The following is a 23,911-nucleotide window of genomic DNA, read 5'->3' on the forward strand; positions in this document are numbered from 1 at the left end:
ACTCCATGCTGCTCTGTCACTCTAACCCTTCTTGGCTCTCAAGAATTTTTAGTTTCAAAATGTGAGAAGTAAATATCCCAATGAAATTTCTAAGCAATAATTTCTTTTTGCTAAAATTTTTGTTTCATTCTGAATGACACATTAAAATTTCAGTTTGGATCTTAAAACTATTACCCAAAAATAAAATTTCTAAATATATTTTTTAAGTCATAAACTTGAGATCTCTCTCTTTCTCTCCCTTTCCGTTTTCCCTCCTCACTGCTAGCTAGCTATCCATCTGTCTGCCTATCTACTTATCTATCTCTTTCGAACTTCTCAATTCATTCCATCTTTGAATCCGGGATTCAAATTCATGCTTTAAATAATGCAAACTGGCCTGGTGGGTCACAGCTCTCTGACTTGTGGAAAAATCAGAGGTTCTTCCTAAGGCTTATGTCTGTCTAGTACCAAGCCCCTAGACTGGTGTTTTTCTGACTTTTGAGTCTCAGTTAACTAACCCTGAATTCTCTAACTCCTTTTCCTGGTCCTTTTTCATCAGCTTCACTGTAATTAATATTGTTATTGGTGTGACTAAAAGGTAAGGAAATAGAAAATCTGTGTCAAATTAGCAGCACACACTTTACTGTTCATAAAAATAGACCTTTTTCCCTCTATAACAAAGGATAATTTAATTGGTGCTGGATCTTTTCTCCCATGAATAAAGTGCAAGGACTAGTGGAACAGTGAGACATATAGTTTAAAATAGATTCTCTCATATTCTTTCATTGCTTATGTATATTATCTGAAATTAATGTGTATTGTGTAACAAAATAAATACTCAGAATATAGATATATTGGTATCCATTATTCAGCTTATTTTTTTTTTCTTAAGAGTATAATGAATCTAAACCATTTGTTCTGGTTAAGAATCTTGAAGTTACCTTGATGCTACACCTTCAAAAATTTGTTTTTGTCATTCTACAACTTAAAAAAAATAAACTTTATTTCTTTATGATTGAAAAAGTATTACATGTTCATTACAGAAAAATTAGGATATACTGCTAATAGACCCAAAGCATCTCTTTTCTTTCTTTCTTTTCCCCTGCAGACCTGGGGATTGAACCCAGGGCCTTGTGAGGTAGGCAAGCACTCTATCACTGAGCTAAATCCCCAGCCCTTACTTGCTAACAGATCACAGAACTATTAGCAAATTCTCATAAAAACTCATAAAACTTTCTCATAAAAATTCAATATTTTTGTTTTGCTAACACTATTTTATGCCCACATATGGACTTCTGAGTTGTCTGCAAATTTTTGTAGATAATATTATCGATGTGAGAAGAAAGTAACCCAAACTGTAATCAGGCAGTTTCACGCTGTATGTACACAAGCTGAAACAAGGCGTACTGATGATAAAGTGACAACTACATGAAAGGCAGAAAATTGTTCTTAGCCACAATCAACCACAGAGTTTCTGGATGTAGAACACTGACTTGCAATTTGAAGTTGAAAGCTATTGAGGAAAATGTCCTTTCACTAGTGGTGGATCTCCCAATACATAAGGGTAATATGGTAGAGACTGGAGGACCCTGTCCTGAGCATGGCTGCCAGACACCAGCAATTTTCATGCTAAAGGGGGAGATCTGTAAAGCTAGGCCCCATCTAGAAGACAGGGTCTTTCTTTCCCTAGAATATTCCCTTTAGAAATTTGTCTGAGTTCTATCTATCTATCTATCTATCTATCTATCTATCTATCTATCTATCTATCTATCTCCCTATCTCTCATCTATCTCAATCACACACACACACACACACACACACACCTTTGAAAATTAAAATAGGATAGAAGAGACAGCAAAACTACAAACACTTAAGCCAAAGGCATCTTATTCTACAAAATGTTTTGGGTGGGAACTTTCATTCATATAAAAACGCTTAAATATTGCCAGATACAGTCCTTTTTTTCATTACCTATGTCAAAATTAAACATAATTAATTATGTCAAACATAAAGCCTTACTTTGTTCCTTTTCAGCCATCAACATTTATCTCTTTCACTACCAGTTAGTCAGAGCTTAGGCAACTGAACAGATTTAAATCTTAATCTGAGAAAAATATAACTAGGAAAATAATTCTACTGTAATAAAATAACCTAAGGTATTCAAAATCCATATGTAAATACTTTGAAGATTGGATTATCAGTAGCATTTTTAATACCACTCAGCATTGGAGAGCAATGGAACAGAATGTAACGTCTTTAAAATATTTAATTTCACTTTTTATTTACTGCAAACTTAAGACTTATTCTTCTGTAAAGCCAAAAGGATTTGGCACTATAATTCTGATTGTACACTGTGATTAAAACAAACATTTCCAAGTTAAATTGCTATATATGCTAAAACCACTTACCAATGGAAAACTGGAGGACAGAAGCTGTAGTTGTATTTAGGCCTGTCGTAGTCTAGAAAGAGAAATACACAAAAATGAGATAAGATAGAAAGAGATACCACAGTGTCTTTATTAATTCATCTATTGAAGTGCATCTAGGTTGGTTCCGCAATCTAGCTATTGTGAACTGAGCTGCTATAAATATTGATGTGGCTGTTACTGTAGAATAATATCATGGCGTTTGCAAATAAATGGATGGAATTGGAGAATATCATACTAAGTGAAATAAGCCAATCCCCAAAAACCAAAGGCTGAATGTTTTCCCTGATAAGTGGAGGATGATATATAATGGGGGTGTGGAGTGGGTAGTGAGAGAAGAATGGAGGAACTTTAGATTATGTAGAAGGAAATGAGAGGCGGGGTATGAAAAATGGTTGACTGAGACAGACATCATTACCCTATGTACATGTATGATTACACAAATGGTATGAATCTACATCATGTACAACCATAGAAACAAAAAGATGTACCCCGTTTGTATACAATGAATCAAAATGCAGTCTGCAAAAAATTCAAAAATAAATAAATATTAATAAAAACAGAAAATGAGAAGGAGTTGAGAGAGGTGCCACGTGAATAAAACTTTTGAATACTGTGAAAAAAATAGAGAAGGGATAGGTGTTGGGGATGGTAGAAGAAGAGGGAGGAAAGAAGCCATAGAAAGAGGATGTACTTATCCAGGTGTTTGTTCATTTTCACCAATATATCTGAACACAGATTTTCTGTCCCTCTGGGAGAGGCAAACTGTGAAAACCTGACTTAGGCATGAAGAGTGAACTTCTCAGAGTGTTATTGAAACTGTTTTTAGAGCAATCAACCAGATAATCTTGTGATGGCATTGAATGAAGTCCTCTCCACTCACCCCTCCATCTCCCCCATCCTACTACAGGTCTGGGATCCAAGGGGATGCCATTGAAAAGGCTACCCAACAAAAATCGGGAGGTAAAGTAAGAGCAAATGAGTAGAATAAGATTATTTTGAAAAGTGAATAGAACTACAACAGCAGAAGAGTATAGGATTTCTTGGGTGGATGCTGACAACACTCTATAATTGATTGAGACAATGGTTGTGTAACTTGTTGAATAAATTAAAAACCTAGCATTGGATACTCAAAGTTCATGAATCATGAAATGGATTATTTCTCAATAAAACTGTGTGTGAGAGAAAGAGAAAAAGAGAGAGAGAAAATAAATGAATTATAGGCCTAGAAATAGCCATTCAACACATTTCTGCTACATTTTTTGGTTTCAAGAAGCTTGCTTAATTAGAGAAATACAAATTAAAATTACACTGAGATTCTATCTCACTTCAGTCAGAATGGCAATTATAAAGAATACAAGTAACAATAAATGTTGGCAAGGATGAAGGGAAGAAGGTACACTCATATACTGCTAGTAGGACTGCAAATTGGTGCAACCACTGTGGAAAGCAGTATGGAGATTCCTCAGAAAACTTGGAATGGAACCACCATTTGACCCAGTTATCTCACTCCTGGGCATATACCCTTAAATATTCCTGGGCATATAACTTAAAATCAGCATACTACAGTGACACAGCACATCAATGTTCATAGCAGCTCAATTCACAATAGCTAAATTGTAGAACCAACCTAGATGTCCTTCAATAGATGAACGGATAAAGAAACAGTGGTATATATACACAAGAATATTACTCAGCCAGAAAGAAGAATGAAATCATAACATTTGCCAGTAAAGGAGAACTGGAGAATATCATGTTAAGTGAAATAAGCCAATCCCCCCAAAATTTTCTTTGATATGCAGATACTAACACACAATAAGGGAAGGTGGGGAGGGAAAAAATAGAAGTCCATTGGATTAGACAAAGGGGAAGGAAGAGAAGGGAGTGGGGAGGGGAACAGAAAGGACAGTAGAATTAATCAGACAAAACTTTTCTGGCTTTGTATTTGAATACACCACCAGGATAACTCTGCATCATGTACAACCATAAGAATGGGATCATAATTAGAACAAGTTATACTCTGTGTATGTACAATATGCCAAAATACATTCTAAGTCATATATAACTAAAGAGAACAACAACAAAACATTTTGCTTAAACAGTTTTCCCTCTTCTAAAAGAGGACTCATTGTTTTAACTTTACATTTGTATATATTTATTCCTCAGAGCAGAGGATCAGCTGAAATGAGATGCAAATGAAGGTTCTCATTCTATAGGGTTCCCAGTGCTGTACGCTACAGTATAGGATGTTGCCTGTGACTCAAGAACAGACAATGTTTAACTGTTTCCATGGTGGCAGTGACAAACAGGCTGTCCTTCTTTGGCTTGTCTTGTGTTTTAACATCTCTAGACGTATCCCTGCACCTTGTTAGCCCTCTGTGACAGAGCGCAGGAGTGTGGAAGAGTCAAGCACTGTACAACCCATGAGTGAGTGAGTGAGCCTCTTGCTCTACCAGGACCCGGTTGAGATGTGAATATTGAAAGATACCACCCAATCCGCAAAGATGACTGGACATGTGCTTTAAACAGGTGGCTTTAAGATTCAATTAAGCAGAAAGAAAGGTAATGGAGGAGAGGGCAAGAGAGATATATCCTATGTTATTGTGCTAAAAGCATTATTATTATTAGCTACTAATTTATTTTAAATACAGCAAAAATCACAGGTGTCAGGGTGACAGAGAAAATTTTCTCTTTAGTTTTAATCTTCCCACCAGGTCCATACCTCTGTTTCTTCACCACCAATAAAAAAAGTACAATAAAATTCTTTAAAAAGTAATGTTTTCCTGCTGGAGCTTTTAGAGAAAGTTGAACTATCTGTCCTCAGGGTTTCTACTTAGATAATTTGATCTTAAAATTCAAAGAGGCACAATACCAATACAGAGATTTTCTTTTAATTTCAAATAAATTGAACGATTTTATGCGACTGAATAGATTCCCAGATGAATGATTAAACACTTCTGAAATAGGTTCTTTGACATAATGGAATTATATAAATTGAAAACACCATGGTTATTGCTATGGCTAGTGCATTAAATATTCTAGAGTCTTCAGTTCTTATCCTGGTGGTGTAATAAATGCTGCTTGTGTCACCTGCATGATCAAGTTCCACAGTGGTGACCTCTGCTATTGAACAGTAAGTTGCATGAAATACTGCCAAATTTCAAATTACATGGGTTAACTGAGAGTGACCCTAGGCTTTGATTAGTCATTGATTCTGCATTTTTTCTTCAGGGATGCTGAGGTCTGGTGCAATGGTTGATTCTCATTTTTAACCTTTACCTAATCACTTTATTAGTAAAATTGTCAGCTATAAGAAAAAATAGGAAAGATGAAGAGAAAGAAATAACAAGAAGCACTGCCTATAAAATCTATTCATCTGTACTTGCATTTGGGTATTGAAAACTGTTTATTAATCTTGAGTTGAAATATGTAATTTTAGTTCACAATGATATTAAGTCTTTTTGCCCAACATTCTGAAAACAAAAGGGCTTTTTAGAAAGCTTTTGATAAATAATATAGAAATTATGAATGATCGATGGAGAACTTTTATCCTATCAAATCTTACTGTTATCAAATCATCAAATAGACTTAAAACTGTAGAAAATTAGTATGATGACTAAATGAATCTGAAGAACTCACTGTAGACCCAGGCTGTTCATTCTGTACTTCTTCCATGAAATTTTTTAGCCCAAAGTCATGCATTTCCAACTATGTGAGTATAATTTAGCAAATAATTTATTTTTCAAAAATGAAGGGTGGGACTGGGGTTATAGTTCAATAATAGAGGAATCTATAGTACAGTAGTCCTAGAAACACAAGCTCCTGTAATGCCCCCAAAATAACAGCTACCATCTCTGCCTGACTTTGGCTTTTATTGACATGAAATGGCTCTATATTTAAATTTGATGTCAGGCGGGCTTCTCCAAAATTGTCCTTCATTCCCTCCTCCTTTTCGCCCTTCTGAAGGAGGACCCAGTCATTGTCCTAAATCATTCCTTTTTTGCTCCTCTGATCTGTTCTTTGTTAGACTTATTTCTTCTCCCCAATTTATCTCAAATTCCAGGAATGGCAAGTTCTGCAGGCAAATATGTCATGATGGGAACCAAAACTGCTACCGTCCGCCAAACAGTAATGACTCCCCTGATGCTGACAGGATTCCACATGACCAGACCTAAGATCAACCAGATCCCTAGTGGACCAAGATCACTGACCATGCATACTTCTTACCCCACACCCTGATTCCTCCCTGTATAATCCTGGAGCACTGTCACCACCTTGAAAGGCAACTCTTAAGTTACTAGGCCTCTGTCCTTCCTGGCATTGGCCACACTAAAAAATATCTTTTTTATTTCACTACCACTCTTTTTGCTAATTGGATATTTCCTGGGGGCAAGTGACCAGACCTGCTCTGTTGAGACCTCCTGGAACCAGATTCCTGGCCTAGGCCTCCAGCAACAGAGATGCTCTTTGTTGGCATTTTTAAAAAGATAAAGACTTAGTCAACCACAGTTCTTGGCCTGTAGTTGTTTTACAATATCAAAAAGAATTAAATACATGAAAAATAAGAAAGTATGCTGTTTAAAAAGTGATGTTTGGGAGCTGGTATCTTTCATCAGTCTTTGTGAACAACAGTTTTGATTGGATTCAGACAAAGTACCACGCAGATTTTTAATTTTAGTAAACATTAGTTAAACTGATATCCAAATTTCTCACTTTTCATTTGATTTATCTGCTTTACATAAATACAACTTGGATGCAAATATATATTTTTACTTCTTGGGTATCAATACATTATCAAAATTATTGAAAACTAGAAGCTGTGAGTGTAAAATGTGGGTGTCATCTCATCCTTCTCAATCTGTTTTCATCCTATTCCCTTTGAAATTGTAGGAAATTCATCTTACATATGATGGAAATACAAAATTACATGTTCTTCCTAATTTCTCAGATGAAGATAATTATAATTATTTTTAATATTTTCTTTTTCAGTTGAAAGCTAATCTTACATTAATTATATAATGTAATTTAAAACTAGCCTACTGGGATACATTAATTATATAATGTAATTCAAAACTAGCCTACTCGGATACTGGGATACTAATGCTAAATAAGCTGGGATATAATGAAACAACCAGCATTAAATACACGTGGGATCAAATAAACTAGATATTTCAGCTCTTATGCTATGGAAATGTGAAATTCTGGCATTATACTATTAGATACTTTAATTTCCTATTAGCCAGTAGAAACAAAAAGAATTTGCCAAGATTTCTAGAAACGTTCCTGAATGGGGCACCTTCTAAAACAGGCAATTACTCTAAGCTCAATTAACTATAATAAAACTTTAATTTTATTTTAAGGTTTATAGATAATTCAGTCATGGAACATTATTTAAAATGTACTAGAAAATTCATTTTTTTCAGGAAGAATTTCACTATCAGAGTCATCACATGTGTCTGTAAGAATATTATATAACACCTGTGAGTCTTGAATTATGAGCACCTATTATTTTAATTTACATCCAATTAATTCTGTTTGTGTACTAATTTCAACTACAAACTTTTCAATTCATCAATGCTCTGAAGCTTGTATCTTTAATAAATTAAATGTATCTATTGCCATGAAAGGGGTATCCAAGCAGCATAAAATATGAACCATGTTGCAAAAATTAATTGGCTTTCACATGTTGATAACTAAATCAACTTTTAATTGCCTATTCGTTTTTTCCCCACCCTCTTTGTCATGGACGCCAGCCTTTTGGCCACTTTAAAAATCAATGGTTGTGAAACACAATGTGGGACTCAGGTGAAAAATACACCTGGTTATTCAAAGCCCCAAGAAAAGGAAGACATGGGAGAAAACAAAAGAACTAGCACTGAGGTTTAAATTGAAAAGCAGAAAAGCAAAGCAGAAAAGATGTCACAAGAGTATTAAGGTAAAGTGATTGAGCCCTGTCATATCACTGCTTTTTCAGGATGAATGTAGTCTTCATGTCAGAAAGATGAACCAAGTAACCAGAGGCTTATTAGCCACATGCTGATGGCTAGAGGTTTCACTGCTTTTAATTTAAAATGCTCATGCTTCATTTTACATATGGTTCAGGAACTTGTCTTTGACAAGCAATGGCTAATCAGTCTAAGTTAAAGAAAAGTAACTTAGCCCTAAGTAATTTGTCATAAATCAGAATTTTAAAAATTTTTAAAATTCTGATTTATTCAAAGTACTCTTTCACTTAGAAAATTATCCATCAAAGTTCCTCCCTGTTTAGGAACCAAAGTTTAAAAATAATGTGATAAATTTGAAGAGTCAACATTTTGACTTACAAATAGAAGATCAGGAAATTTTAAGAGCAAGACTTTATAGAAGAACTTAGAAAGTCATATGTAATTTAGAAATTATACATATTACACATGCGGGTACGTATATAATATATATCACTAAATTTTTATTTTTAAAGGCTATCTAACCATAGTGATGTACTATGTTTAATGAGACCCATTGATGTTGCCCATTTTATTATAGAATTCTTTATTTTTTCCTTTGAAAAATAGACCATAAAATCACCCCTGCCGATTTAGAGATATGTATAACAGAATTCATAATATAAATAATACTTCAAATTTTCATCTGAGTTATAAGAGCCTAAGAGAGCCTTTTGTTGGCAAAAAGCTCAGAAAATACTAAAATGAAATAATGTACATAAATAGCACATACTTACCAATTCTCGTGGACCATATGGCTCACAGAAGGTAACAGCATTGCCATGCATAATTGCACCACACTGTTCTCCAGTTTCACAGTTGTTACATTCAACCCTGCAGGAACACAGAATGAATTCCAGTCTGAGAACTAAGGAGCACAATGTGGTATATAGCTTAGGTAAGGAAAGCTATAATAGTTAATGTTATTCAGCTGAAATATTCATTTCACAGAAGGTAAGGTGTTTGGTATTATGACAAAGATCAGAAGACCTGAAACTGAAAGACTTGAAAATAAATCCCAATCCTTTCAGTTACTTGCAGTGGTGAGAAGTTACCTACATCTCCCAAAATTTCACTTTGCTCACCTGTAAATGAGTATTAAAATGCTGACTTAAATGTCATAGAGGTAGAGTGAGGATTACATAAAGGTACATATAAAATACAGAGTACAGAACCAATCTCATAGTAGGCACATAGGAATGGAAGATGGCATTATCAGTAATTACATAGTACACATATTATACCCAGTTCAAGAAAGTTTGCAGCTGGTTATGGTGGTGCATGCCTATAATTCAAGCTACTTGGGAGGCTGAGATAGGTGGATTGCAAGTTCAAAGTCATCCTGGGCAACTTAGGGAGACCCTATCTCAGAATAAAAAAATAAAAAGGGCTGGGCTTGTAGCTCTGTGATAAAGGGCCACTGAGTTCAATCCCTGGTAACCACACACACAAAGAGGTTGCAAATATTAAATATAAGCAAGTTAACATCCACTTATGTAATGAACTAAAAATCTAGATCTCTGAAAGCAAAAGACGTTTTACAAATTTTAAACATTTTTCTTTTGCGAATGGTCAGTGTAAGTATTTTAACTACTCTCAAATTGTCATGTATACCAGCCACTATGCTAAAAGTAATGGAATCTGATGTTATATGCAGTCCTTACATTACTGTGCATATTACTGTGAAGAATACAAAAATTCTAATTCAAGCAAATTTTGGATACCAAGTTAGTATATCAACCTTGCAAATAATTTAGTTAGCTGCGTTATTGCTACAAAATAAAGTGTTAATAAAAACTTAGGGTAGGATCTCAAAAATAAAATTATTCATGTCTACCCAGTAGAAACTGAAGGTATGCATAGTCTGAATTTGACTTTGTATATTTGTGGTAGTGTTCACAACATTCTGTATTGTGGCAGTTCAACCTACAGTCATTACACACCTAACATGTAGAAAGATCTATGTTCCCCCTGTTTGATCCTCAAGTCACATGAGAGCTGTATTTTATGTAGAAAGAATATTTGCAAAGACTTTCACATTCCAGATGCCAAACTCTGTAGAAAGGGCACTGTGCCCTTTGCTTAGGACAGAGATCATGGTATTATTCCTTGCAGCTCTTAGCTAATTTCAGAAAGAGGGAATAGGAACTCCCATCCAAGTAGGATATCAATTGTGTTAAAAGAGAAGGTATTCCAGAAAGCCAAGAGGCAGAAGCACAATAAGCACAAACTTGGCAAATAAATGTAAGTACTTCCTGTATATTTTACCATATGAAGTAAATAATGAGTATTATTTCTGATCTTTTCAAATATGTTCCCACACAGGAAGATCAATGATGGCAAGTGTGTTTGATTTCTTCAGAAGAAACGGAAAAGAATGTCTGATATGGAACTTAAAATGTATCTCATAGCATCACAAATATTAGTAGGAGATCGGAATCTTCTCTTGATTATTGTGAAGCAAGGTCTAATAAAGTCCTTGACATTAGAAGAGACCTAGTAGTAACTTTGAAAGGGCAACAGACCTGTCTCTTGTTCTTCCTTTATGGAATCTTCATTTATGGAATGTTACATTCCATAAATATTTTTGAATGAATAAATGAATATAGGACAACTTCATAAACAGAAATATTATTAAGGCCCTAGGTCTAAGGAACTTAGAACAGTGCTTGGTATATAGTAAGGATGAAGTGTCAGTGACCACTACTAGTAGTAGTACTATTAATTTCTCATGGATATCCACCATTTTCATTTGCTCCAGCATTTGTTCCAGAAATGGTATATTTGATTGCTCCCTCCCAGAGAATCTGTATTATGAAATTTTTTATATGTATTGGAAATTAAACTCAGAGCTTCATGCTGTGCGAGCAAGTGCTCTACCATTTAGCTACATCACCTGAACTTCTTACTACTAGTTTTCTAATTCTTTAAATTAATTGTGGTCATGATAAAAGTACAGAGATTTAGAACAAAAATTATAGTAGGAATCTGACATTAATGATAGTGAGGATTATTTGGTCTCCAGTCATTGTGAAATTGATTAAGAGAAACACCAACTTTAATAGAGAAAATTAAAACAATGTTCAAACCTCATAATGGTTATCAGATATCAGCTTCCAGGGACAGTTTACCTCAAAGTATTCCTGTTAATATGAAATCTGAGGCCTGCTATTTAAATTTCTATAGCAATCTTCTATCTATATATATTCATCCACAGTCCCAAGTCAACTATATCATAAAAATAATATCCATGTAAAATATACATTTTAGGCCTCCTCCTCCAATAGTCTTGATTAAATAGGATCCAGGTAGAACACTGATAATAGAACATTGATAACTTATATTGTTTAAAGATGGTACTGATGTAGATGGCCTACAGCCAGGAATTAGAGAATCAGTGAATAGACCATGGATGTGTTTGGAGAAACTTCTACTTTGTGGAATAGCAGGGTTTTAAAAAAAATAAATGCAAGAAAAAACCAAACAGATATAGCTCTTCTTTTCACCAACTCCTCTAGACTTTTACTTGTTCTTTGTGCTCTTTTATATCTCTAAAACTTAAAAATTTAAAAAGGCTTTGGTACTTTATTGATGAAATCGTAAAGATTTACAATTACCAGCTAATACCCACTACATTGCTACTTGGAGGAACAATAGCTTCATCAAGGATTGATGGGACAAACATGTCAGGCTCCTGCCAAAGTCTTTTAAATGTCCTTTCTCCCAGTTTGACTGGGTTTGTCAACATAATTTATTTTAATTTACCCTGAATGCCCATCCCTCTAGGTGGTCAAATCCAACCCTCTCTTAGCTGTCAGTGGTGTTATTTATTCATTCATCATTTATTAATTCATTCTTGTACTTAATAGGTTTATGTTAAGCACTTACAAGCACTGTACTAAGTTTTAGTGGTACAAAGACCAACATAATATTGTCCTTTCTTCCAGCGGTTCACATTCCAGATGGAAAATCAGAGAGGTAAACAAATAGTTACAATAAAGGCTGTCCATATGATGCTAGCTATTTGTTGCATTCTATCTTGTCCTAAAGTCCTTTTAAACCTTTTGACTTCTAAGAAGAGAGAAGGTGTCGTTCTCCTTATTTTACTAATAAGAAAATTGGGCTACAGAGAGGAGAAGCATTTGCTCAAAGTTACACAGCTGTGAGGCTGAAAAATTGCAGTTGGGACTCGGGGCTTGCTAATGCTGACACTCATGACATTTTCCATTATTTCTGCCTCCTTTTTACGGGAATATTCAGTGGCTGTGGTAGTACCTCTTCCAGACCGCAAAAGTAAGGGAAGACTTCCAAAGCTGCCAGTACTGGGTCCGAATAGAAAATACAAGTTACTTAAGTGATGATGAAAGGTTGAGCAACAGGGCACAGATTATACCGAAATTATGAGACACAAACTGAATTGTGAGGTCAGGGGGTCAGTGTGGCTGGAACCAGGCTGGTACATGTAGAAGGATGACAAAGGATGGATCTAGAAAATGAAGGGCTTTGTGCACCATTAACCAAGTGATAGGTACTGTATTAGGAGCTCCACAAGCAATGCCTCCATTAATTCATATAAAACTGTCCTTAAATATTTTATATCCCCATTTAGAAGGTGCTAAACTGATTAGATATGGTATTGTCTGAAGTTACACAGCTAATAAATTATAACACTGGGTTCAAACTCCTGTTGTTCTGTTTAGAAAGTCATGATGCAAATCCACCTTTTAAGAAAATGGCTCCAGCAAACGATGGTTTGGAGGTATAAAAGACTGAGAGCTATTGATGAAATAAGGTGGGGATGGAGGAAAAATAGACCCACTATAGAGTACCAGTGCTCTGTAAAAAAATATGAGTCACATACATAATTTTCAATTTTCTAATGGCCACACTAAACATTTTTAAAAAATGGATTAATGTTTCATTTAGCCTAGTATATTTGTTACACTTTCACACGTAATTAATATAAAATTATTAATGACATATTCCATTTTCACACTATGCCTTCAAATTATAGGGTGTATTTTATACTTACAGCATATCTCAATTCAGGTTAGCTATATTTCAAGTGTTCAATAATCATATGTGACTAATGCTTACCATATTGGACCGCACAACTGTAGAGATTTACAGGACTTGGAAACTGTCCATTCTCTGGTTATGCTGACAATTGGAGATGACTAGCTAAACTTTAAAGCTTCATGAGGCTGACATGACAGTTTAAGATCTGGTTGAAATCATGGGAGTGCATATTTTTAGGGGTGAGGGGAGAGGAGAGGCTATATAAAGAAGAGGTCCAGGAATGGATCACGGAGGAATAACCAGCTACCCTTAGTCTGGTTTCTGGAAAGTTCAGCCTATCATCATGACCCTTCAGTGTGAATCCTTCCAAGTCTGTCTATCTCCTCTTACTTTTCCATGATTATTGGCAATGGGGTTCATTTCTATTCTACTCCCCAAACAGTAGGCACAGAGGGAACTAGAGTGAAATATGCCTCGGGACCAAGATCCCCACATCCTTCAGTGACTCAGAAGGACTTTCAGGACACAGGAAATAGGAAGAGGATTAATGAGAAAAATTGGATTCCTTTGCACAACTGGAGATTTATGAATGGTGGGCAGCACCATTATTAGTGTTGCCCCTCAAGGTGAATTTTCTGATAGTGCATCTACACTATGATATTCCAAGTTTTCTATCATCAAAATCGAGCATTTTTCCCGGTGCAGTGACACATGCCTGTAATCTAGCAGCTCAGGATGCTGAGACAAGAGGATGGTGAGTTCAAAGCTAGCCTCAGCAACAGCAAGGTGCTAAGCAATTCAGCGAGGCCTTGTCTCTAAATAAAATACAAAATAGTGCTGGGGCTGTGGCTTAGTGGTTGAATGCCCCTGACTTCTCCCCAGTACCCAAAAAATAAAATAAAATATATAAATTAAGCATTTTACTTCCAAACACATGAATACCATTATAATAAAGGGCAAGATAAATCAAATTTCATGATGAGCACAATGATCTTGATGGAATACAGACAAGATAGTTCAAAGTAAAACTGATAGTCATGGCTTTTCAGAAGAGGGGAGTGATCCATGTGGAAGATGAGGTGTGTTTTTAAAACCTTCAGATATAAACATGCAAATTCCATTGCAGAACTTCAAACAATACTTAAGTGCTAAATGCTCTTCTGCCCTGTCTTCCTCACTTTCTCAGGCCTCTATGTCTATGATTTAGCATGGTTGAGAGGAGTAAGGTATTTAACAACAAAGGGTGCCCTCTGTGAAAATTCGTGAAAGTATGAAATATTATTCCTCCTTTATGGAAAAGTTCCACAAGTTCCTGAGAACTAGGGTTCAATTTTCTGGATAATGAGTGGACCAATTTTCTTTAGGCTCAGAGAGGGAAAAAAAAAAAATCTGCTCATTGTGACATTTAAGTCAATGAAAAGAGGCTGAGGTAGGAGGACTGCCAACTTTGAGGTCTGGCCTCAGCAACTTAGCAAGACCCTATTTCAAAATGGAAAAAAAAAAATGACTGGAAATGTAGCTCAGTGCTAAAGCACCCCTGGGTTCAATCCCCTGTACCAAAAAGGAAAAAAAAAAAAAAAAAAAAAAAAAATTCAATGGCCTCAGAGCCAAGTTTCTTTTAAATAACTTATTCTGAGAAAAATCATGGGCTTTATAAAGTTAGGAAACATATTCTTCAGTGATATGTGGGAAGAAGAAAGTTTTAAAGAATCCCAGATAAACGGACTTTTGTTTTTCAGTTTAAGAAAGAATGTGACTTCCCAGGCTAAGGATTAGAAATGAATCATTTCTCCATTTAATAGTAAAATGCTGAATGTTTCTCTAACCTTTTCTCTCTTTTTTTTTTTTTCTGTTTCTCCATATGCAAAAAAAGAACATAAGAATCTAACAAATACTCAGGCACATCATAGGAATTGCCCACATCAAAATATATTCTATCATGAACAATATGATTAAAAGACATTTCAAGGGAAATGCTTGCAATCTTCAAGGACCATGCAAAGTATGAATTTATTAAACCCTCTCTGAACCTATTTATCACATGCTTGGGTTCCACATGAGCCTTATTACTTGAGGTCACAGATCATCAAGTTAGAGAGGACCTGCTCTATCACTGCATCTCATTACCCCCTCATTATTAAAATGATAAAACAAGGAACCTGACTCCTAGCCTAATATTATTCTCACTCTACTGTAATGCAGCCAGTTGAGAAAAAAGTTCCAGTTCTGTAAAAGGAATGTGAATTTCAAAGAATGCTTGCAATTTTTACTGTCAAAGTTTATTTTGAAAATCTACAATGACTGTTCTTAAAAATTGTTTTTTCACTTACAGGATAAAAGGATTTTGTTTTAGTAATGAAACTACAAAAACAAGAGAAACATTTCATAAGAAAACATTGTGTGAATCACTGAACTGAAGTATAGAAGAATCAACTTCAACACTCCTTTTGGCTATATACATCCTTAAGTAATTTATCAAAATATATTTTATGTGTACATCATTTTCTCTCTCTTTGTTACTAACATAAAAGAATCAGTAAACATAAAGATTGGTACTTGTTGACCAACGAAAACAGGGTCAAACCATAAACATAAAAGAAAAAGAAATGCTTTGAACCAGGATCTTGTTTTTCACTGTAACAAGCTCCTTGCCAGTCTTCAAGCTTGTTAGTTTTGTATTAGTTCTCTCTCCTTAATCTCTCTCTCTCTCTCTCTCTCTTAAATTTAGGTGGCTGTTTTTGTTTTGGGACAAAGAATTATACATGATATACATTTGAACAGTAGAGAGTACATTTCTAAAGGTATAATTATGCCTTTTATCCTGATTTTAAAACTATTACCAAGAAAATACACTCAACTGCCCCGTGAGTAGGCACACAGAAACCTGGAGTGAAATATGCCTGGAGACCAAGGTCCCCACATACTGCAATGATTCAGAAGTGCTTTCGGGAAAGAAGAACAGGATTAATGACAGAATTGGACTCCTCTACACAACTGGAGATTTATGAATGGTTGGTGACATCATCCTGATAACAATAAATAAGTAATCGAAATATTATTTTCTCAAGAGTAGTCGAATGACATGACTCACTCCTCATTTTGGATCAGAGTGAAATCATTCAGCCTTCAGTCAGGCACTCTGCTGAAACAAGTTAATCACCTGGAAATTCACTGATAATCGGTTATCATCAAATTCTCATTTGAAATACATGCCATTTGTCCCCAAGACAGAGGACATCGTATTATCTATCCCTAATTTATTGCCTCTGAAGGGGTCAATGGCTTACACTCAGCCTTGCAAGAAGCAATCAGGCATTCTATTCACCAGAATTGTCTATTCACCAGAATTTCTGTACGGAAATGTTAAAATTTTTTTATAACGTTAGTTCTAAATACATAAAGATTCTTTGAAACCGGGAAAATTAAAAAAAAACTTCTTATAACTCCTTGGTCCAAAGACAATTTGTCTCTGCCATTTAGGTCATGCTGTGTGCAGACAAAATCTGACATCTTGCAAAGTGAGGCCACATCAGGAACTGGTGAATTCACCCAAGTAAATGAGACCTTGCAGGTCATGTGGTAGCTGGACAATAGTTGACATCTTCAGAGACACCAGTGATCCTTGTAACTTCCATTCAGGCCTCAACAACCAGCACACTCAACCTTTGATCATATTTTATAATAAAGAGGCAATGTTTTATAATCAAGAGGTCATGACATGTAAGCAATTTATGTGATCATTTTCAAAAAGTGAAAGAAAAAGTTTTTAAAAAATAAACACAAAAACACCCTATTCTCTTTGTAAATGTGGAATATTTTTTAGAAAAACAGCAAGGAAAGTTCACCCTGTAAGAATGAGAATAATATCATCTTCAACTATGTCATGCCTCTTTTTTTAAGAAGCTAACACATGCCTTAAATGTTGAAAATGACAAACTCCATTTATAGTTCATTCTTTCTCATTACTTCTCACTGAGGAAGGTAAAAGAACTCTTCTGAATTCACTAGGGAGTTAGAAAATTTGATCTATTCTCGTTAACAGGTACAATGACAAATAGGTTAAAAATAACCCCTCTGAAATCCTACTACTGCACATAATATCCTGGTCTCCTACTATGGTGAATTCTACGACACGCTGCTTGAAGAAATATTTTCTCCCTTGTTTCAAATGTACTTGACATTTAATTCCAATGAGTGAGCTCTTGTTTCTGTCATCTGAAACACAGATTAAAGAAGGAAATAATAAGTCTTCAATTCATACCTTCTTTTATCAGTGGGGGGCCTTGTGGTTAACCTTTCTATTGTAGATGAAGCTTTTCCCCAGAGCAATTATATCATGGGGAAAAAAAAAAAAAGTAAGCGGAAAGGGGAGGAAGCAAGAAAAGAAAGTTAAGAGGCGAGTTTTATGATAAGAGAAAAAAGTAACAAAAGAGAAGACAGTGAGAGATAATGGAAAGAAGTAAAGAAATCAAGAGGGAGGAAGTGAAAGAAAACATATAGAAAGATTCACAAAGGATTAGAATACTGCACCATGACTAAATTATAATCCCAAACCCTCAACTGCAATGATATATTAGATGTTTTAGCAAATGTTTATGTTACCTTATTTTTCTCATCTATTCACAATCTTTTGTAGTAACTCTTGAAAAAATGCAGGATTTATTCTGCCTTCCACCAGCACTATCTTCCAGATGTACTGCCATGGGACTGCCTTACTTCCAGCAAATGACGGGCAAAATTGGATAGAACAGTTTTTCCCCATTTCTTTCTCAGCTATTTCTCAGCTCACTAGTCTTACTTCTTTTCGATTACCTGAACACCCCAACTACGTGGTAGTTCTCACACTTGGCTACAAAATGCTTTCATTATTTATGGAGAAGGACGGGGCTCCAAGATACTAATAGACCACAAGGAGGTTTTACTGTTTCCCTAAGTGATCACTGAATGAAGCTTTAGCTAGAATAACACACCCTCGTCCTAAAATACCAGTAATTTCATTTATATTTTGTCTAAACAATTGTTTCTTAAGGAAGATATTAATAAGCCAGATCGCCAAACTTTTTGCTCCATTTCATATTAATTGCCCCAACAAACTAGTATTTTTAAGAGGATACCAGGTAGAGCAGAGTGTATGATCTTTAAGCTGTAAATTGTGAGGCTTTTGTATCATAACCGACTGACAGAAGTCTTCACATACCATAGGATCTGAGACTAATTTGTATTTTTTCTTCTTTTTTTAAAAATTTGTTCTAATTAGTTATACATGACATCAGAATGCATTTCGATTCACTGTACACAAATGGGACACAACTTTTCATTTCTCTAGTCGTATGTGATGTATTTCTTCTTGATGTCTCATATCCCTATTGGCACCACAGCTTACTCATCTAAGATGCTCCTTCTGAGGACAACTCCTGTTCTTCCCTGATCTCTGTTGAATAGGATGCATTTGCTATTATTATTGCTCTGTCATTCTGCTGGAGGGGAAACATCTGTTGTCCTCTAGTTACCATCTAACATTGTGTATTTTAATAGTCCTGTGTTTCCCTCTAGAACATCAGTGATGGTAGAGCTCCGGATGCCTTCTGTAATCTTCAGAAAACAAGGATTAAAGGAATCATTTAAGCAAAACAAAGATTTCTCCTTGATTCTAATTGCCTGGAGGGTAAAGACACTTAATCGTTTTTTAAGAATTCATTAATTTTTTAAGTTTTCCTACCATTCTAAGTTATAAATCAGAAATATCACTCATTTCTTACTTTTTCCTTTACTTTTCTTATCATTGAAATATTCTTACCAATAAAATTTACACATAGTGATATACAGAGAGCTCAGGTTTTGGAAACACTTATCTATATAGCCAATACCCTCTCAAGATATGTATAACAGATCATCACCCTAGAAAGGTCCTTCTTGCCCCTTCCCAGTCAATACTTTATCCCTCAAATGACTAGTAATCTAATTTATGTCACTTTAGATAAGTTTGCCTATTCTGAATTTCATATAAGTGGAACAAACTCTTCAAGTCTAGTTCCCTTCATTCAACATAATATTTTTGAGATTCATTCAACTGTTTTAAGTATCAATAATTCACCACTGAGAAAAATTCCATTGTGTGGCTGTTTCACTGTTTATCCATGTTCCTGTTGACAAGTATCTGAGATGGTCTAGATTTGGGCTCTTACGTGTATTTCTTTAAAGAAAAGTAAAGATTGTTCTCTGATCACATGAAATACTAAACCAAAATAGTTTAATTCACAAAAGAAACTATGAAAGTGTAGTTGATGTGCAAGTTGTGGCTGCTAAAATTAAAAGTTCATAAGATTTAGTTATATGAGATTTTCCTTCCCATTTTTGGAGGAGGGGGTGGGAGGATTGTTGCCACATGACTAAGACATGACTGATCCTCCATCTCAGCAGTGCAGCTGAGAATGGTGAATCCTGAGAAACACTAATGAACTGGTGTTGCTCCATCTGCACGCCTTCTCAGCCCGGGGATTCAATGGCACATTAGAATTGTGTCCAGGGTTAAGTCTGCATGTGTTCCAGCATCAGGGCAAAGTAAAGCTGAGAAGTCCCTTTCATCAAGCCTGAGCTACTGCTGTATTGGTTTTTTGGTCCTCTTCATCTGAAACTTTGCTTCTCATTTCTCATTCAAAGAAGCAATCAGAAGAAGCTGGGAGAGATAATGGGCCACATTCCTAGTAAAGTCCCAAGATAGATATGGGAGAAAAGAGTGGAAGGACTCTCTGCTGCCCCAGGAGGCCAAAGGACCAGACCTTTGCACAACTGTACACCAGAACACAGCCTCGCAAAATTGCTGCAGGTGGCCCAGTTCAGGCACAGAGCAGTTTCCATGCCTTCAGGAGGGCTCAAAAAGGAGAGACGGCTCTGAAGGATGGGACCAAGGCTGTTTGTGTGAACCAGTCACCAAGGACTAGAGGAGATAAGGGAGGACTGGGTGCAAACCTGTAGGAACAAATGTCTGGGAAATAGTGAGATATCCTCACTTATCATCTGCTTTAGCAATAACAAACTCCCTCTGAAAGTTAGCTTACAAACACCCTCAAAATGGGGGAGGACAAACCGGAGTTGAATGAAATTATGCTTCCACCAACTTTACAGAAGGGGACAATAAAAAGGAATTAAGTTGGGTTATGGAAGAATAAAAAGTGAGTTTTTCTCTGATACCCTAGTTTATGTACAGATCCTTAACTATATTCATTTAAGTATAAACAGTTTCTGGAAGGACTCACAGAAACTGTTATACCAGTTGCCTGTGGAGAAAGAGAATATAGGTCAAATGTAAAAAGACCTATTTTTATTGTTTATATTTTGTATTAATTAACTTTTCACCAAGTAAAATTATTAATTTTTAAATCAATTCAAATGCTTAAATTGAGTAGTAGAACATTCAATATTACATTGATGTAAATTTTTTTTTTCTTGGTTCTATTCAAACTGCCATCAAACACTTGAAAGAGTAACTTAGCTATTCCCTTTATTCACAATAAAGGTTCTCTCATTTTATGTTCTTTGTCTTTTTATGTGGTCATTTGTACATGAGGCAACAAACTTGGATATTAATGGAATTACATGAAGTAAAAGGAAAATTGATTTCCTTAAACGAGGTTAATTGAAGTAGTGAATGATTTAACTTTTAACCTGAGCTACCTATTTAACACAGCACAGGCATAGCTCTCTTTCTTTCTTTTTTTCTGTATTGAGGATTGAACATAGGGTCACTTTACCAAGCCACATTCCCAGTCCTTTTTAAAAGTTATTTTGAGTCAGGGTTTCACGAAGTGTCCCAGGGTGGCCTTGAACTTGTAATCCTCCTGCCTCAGTCTCCTGAATCATTGAGATTACAGGTATATGCCATCACACCTGCTAACTTTAGTTTCTTAATCTCTCCTTTTACTTGTCCATAAAAATTACAAATTGAATAATGCATATGAAGCTTTTAGAACTTCATGGGAGAAACATGTTTATATAAGCAGGACCTTTTCCTCAGTATTGTCACATTTATTTGGTGATGTAGTTAGTCATGGCAATTTGGCCCAAAGCATCACACCTAGCACTCTTTGTTTCTATCTGGTGGTGTGTGCAGGACCTAGAGACAGAGTTGGCAGCCAAGGATTCTCTTTCCACACTGCCACAAAGCTTTGGTATGCTTCTAAGTCTTCTGTGGGATAAAAATAAAGAAAATATCATAAGGGACAAAAATCTTGTGACAAAGTATGTACTAAGAAAACAGACTTCAGGAGAGTGAAAACTGCCTAAAACGTTATAAAACAAAGTGGGGCTTTGCTGCCTTTTTGCAAATATTTAACTGGCATAAATGATTTTACTGGGTACTAGTTTGTGACTTTAGAAAGTTTATGTTTATTTTTAAGAGGTTCAAGGCATCCAATACCCTCTTTTTTTCCTTCCTCTATGATTCTGCTATAATGCTATTTTCACTGATATATGTGCCATAGCTTATGTAATACAGATATATTTGATTCTATGTTTGTTTTTCATGCAAATGCAATGAAGGAAGGGGGTCAAATAAATTAGATTAAGACTATTGTAGCAATAATGATCTGTTTTTAAAATTCATATCTGGATTTAGAAGAGATAAATAGTTCATTGGGCAAATACACCACAGGACGAAAGATCTGGGGAGGGAGGGAGAGGAAAGGAATGAGGAAGAAAGAGGTAGAAAGAGGAAGCAAAGAAGAGAATGAGAAGGGGCAGAAGGAGAGGAAGGGAAGAAGGGAGGGAGGGAACTAACATTTTGAGCACTACCACACCTTAGGCATTCTGCCCAACCTTTGCACATGCATCCAACTTTAAAACAAGGCTGAAAGGACAATATTTGCCCTGTTTTTGCTGTAAGGAAACGGAGCTTGGAAAGGGAAAACAGCTTTTCACTTTTTGCAGTGTACCTGGTTAGCAAGTCATTTGTTCAGGAATCAAACCAGAATGGCCTGATCTCAGAGCCTCTGCCACCTTTTGGTCAATAAAGTCATCTCTCAAATAATGAGGGTGTTGTATTTTTTCTTTTCAATCTCCAAAAGGCTAAGTGAAGGAGACTGTGGGCAATAAGGGATAAAGTAAAATTACTCTAAAGTATATTTGATAGAAGACCTAAGCAGTTGGCTTCTTAAGGTTAAAAAGAGGTTTTTGTTTTTTTTTTAAACTAAAGTAGGAAAAACCATAGCTTAAGTGAAAGGGACATAAAATCCATAATTTTTGCCAAGAAAGCACATATTAGATCAGTCATGAAAATGGGTGAAGCAAAATCAATCACATTTTATTGATTTAAAAAACAACAGAATTTGAACCACATAAAAGTCACATTTTATATTTGTCAAGAAAACTCATTGAAGACCATGAATTAGTGTGACAGAAATGAACTTGCCTTGAAAGAAACAAATCATTCAATAACATCTATATTAATATAATATGAAAAAGCCAAATGTCAAGAGAAGTAGAGAATTTTTCCTGGGTAAAAGTCATGCTTAGAAATATTTTTTTAACAAAGATCTCAATTTATTTTAGGAAATTTATCCTTAGAATGTATTCAAAAGTAGAATTCTGTTGACAGATTGTTTCCTTAAATGGCACATAAATTATGAGACTTTATGACTCTGTCTAGTCTAATAATAGTTTGTTCTATATTTACACTATCTAAACCTATATTTCTTTCTAGGGAAAGCAAAGAGGTGCCTTGCCTAGTTTTAAGTCCTGACACTCTCTATATGTCATCTATACTCTCAGTTCAGGGGTCCCTTTCTCCAAGAGCTTCCCATCAGAGTCACCTTTCCTGTTTTGGAATTTCACAGTACTTTATTTTATACCCCTCCATCACATTTGATTTCTATTAGATTATAAACTAAAAAATATGTTCCCAGTGTTTCCTCTAGGAAAGTATTAGCTAATTGAGATAACTGTATCCCTTTTTAATTTTTATATAAATAGTTACTGCTAAGTATTTGTTAAAATAGTGAAAGTAAACAAAAACAGGAATGAATATCATAATGCTACCATTCAAGCATGAAATGGTAATTCTCTTTCTAGTCTCAAGTATTGTTGGATTTCCAATTGTAACTTGAAAGTTCACATTAGCATTCTCCAACTCTTTACTGTCCCATACAGCAGCCTATACTATCACAGAAAATCCAAATACAGATGGTCTTTTGAAATTATACAGATTGACTGTAGCTCTGGCTTAACAGACTTATTCTTCTGAAGTCAGCAAAAATACAACAAATTGCCAACAAAGTCAGGCATTAATTTATGTATGCAACAGTTTTTAGGGACTGAGTTTGAGTTCATTATTTCTTTGTCCTCAAAAGCCCAGGGAGTTTGAACTTTTTAAACCATCTTCTAAAGAAAGATTGGAGAATAAATAATGAGGTGACCCAATAACTTAGAAATTATTTGGAAGTTTGGGTCAAATCATTTGTCATTTCAGACAAAAGGTTTCCTTTCTTTTACTTAGCATCAGTGGAATCATTA

At 35.3% G+C, this 23,911-nt stretch overlaps 1 protein-coding gene across 3 annotated transcripts in view; it reads right to left on the reverse strand.

Moving 5' to 3' along the window:
• The window catches only part of RELN (reelin), a 472,616-nt gene that overhangs the window by 219,618 nt on the left and 229,087 nt on the right, over positions 1-23,911 (reverse strand). For all 3 annotated transcript variants that reach the window (XM_079149959.1, XM_079149958.1, XM_079149957.1), the window contains exons 7-8: positions 9,124-9,220; positions 2,388-2,439 (exon numbers count right to left, since the gene is read on the reverse strand). In XM_079149959.1, the coding sequence (XP_079006085.1) occupies positions 2,388-2,439; positions 9,124-9,220 (149 nt within the window). The remainder of the gene's footprint in view (positions 1-2,387; positions 2,440-9,123; positions 9,221-23,911) is intronic.

Source organism: Sciurus vulgaris (genome assembly GCF_902686455.1).
Source record: "Sciurus vulgaris genome assembly, chromosome: 8".
Taxonomy (NCBI): Eukaryota; Metazoa; Chordata; class Mammalia; order Rodentia; family Sciuridae; genus Sciurus; species Sciurus vulgaris.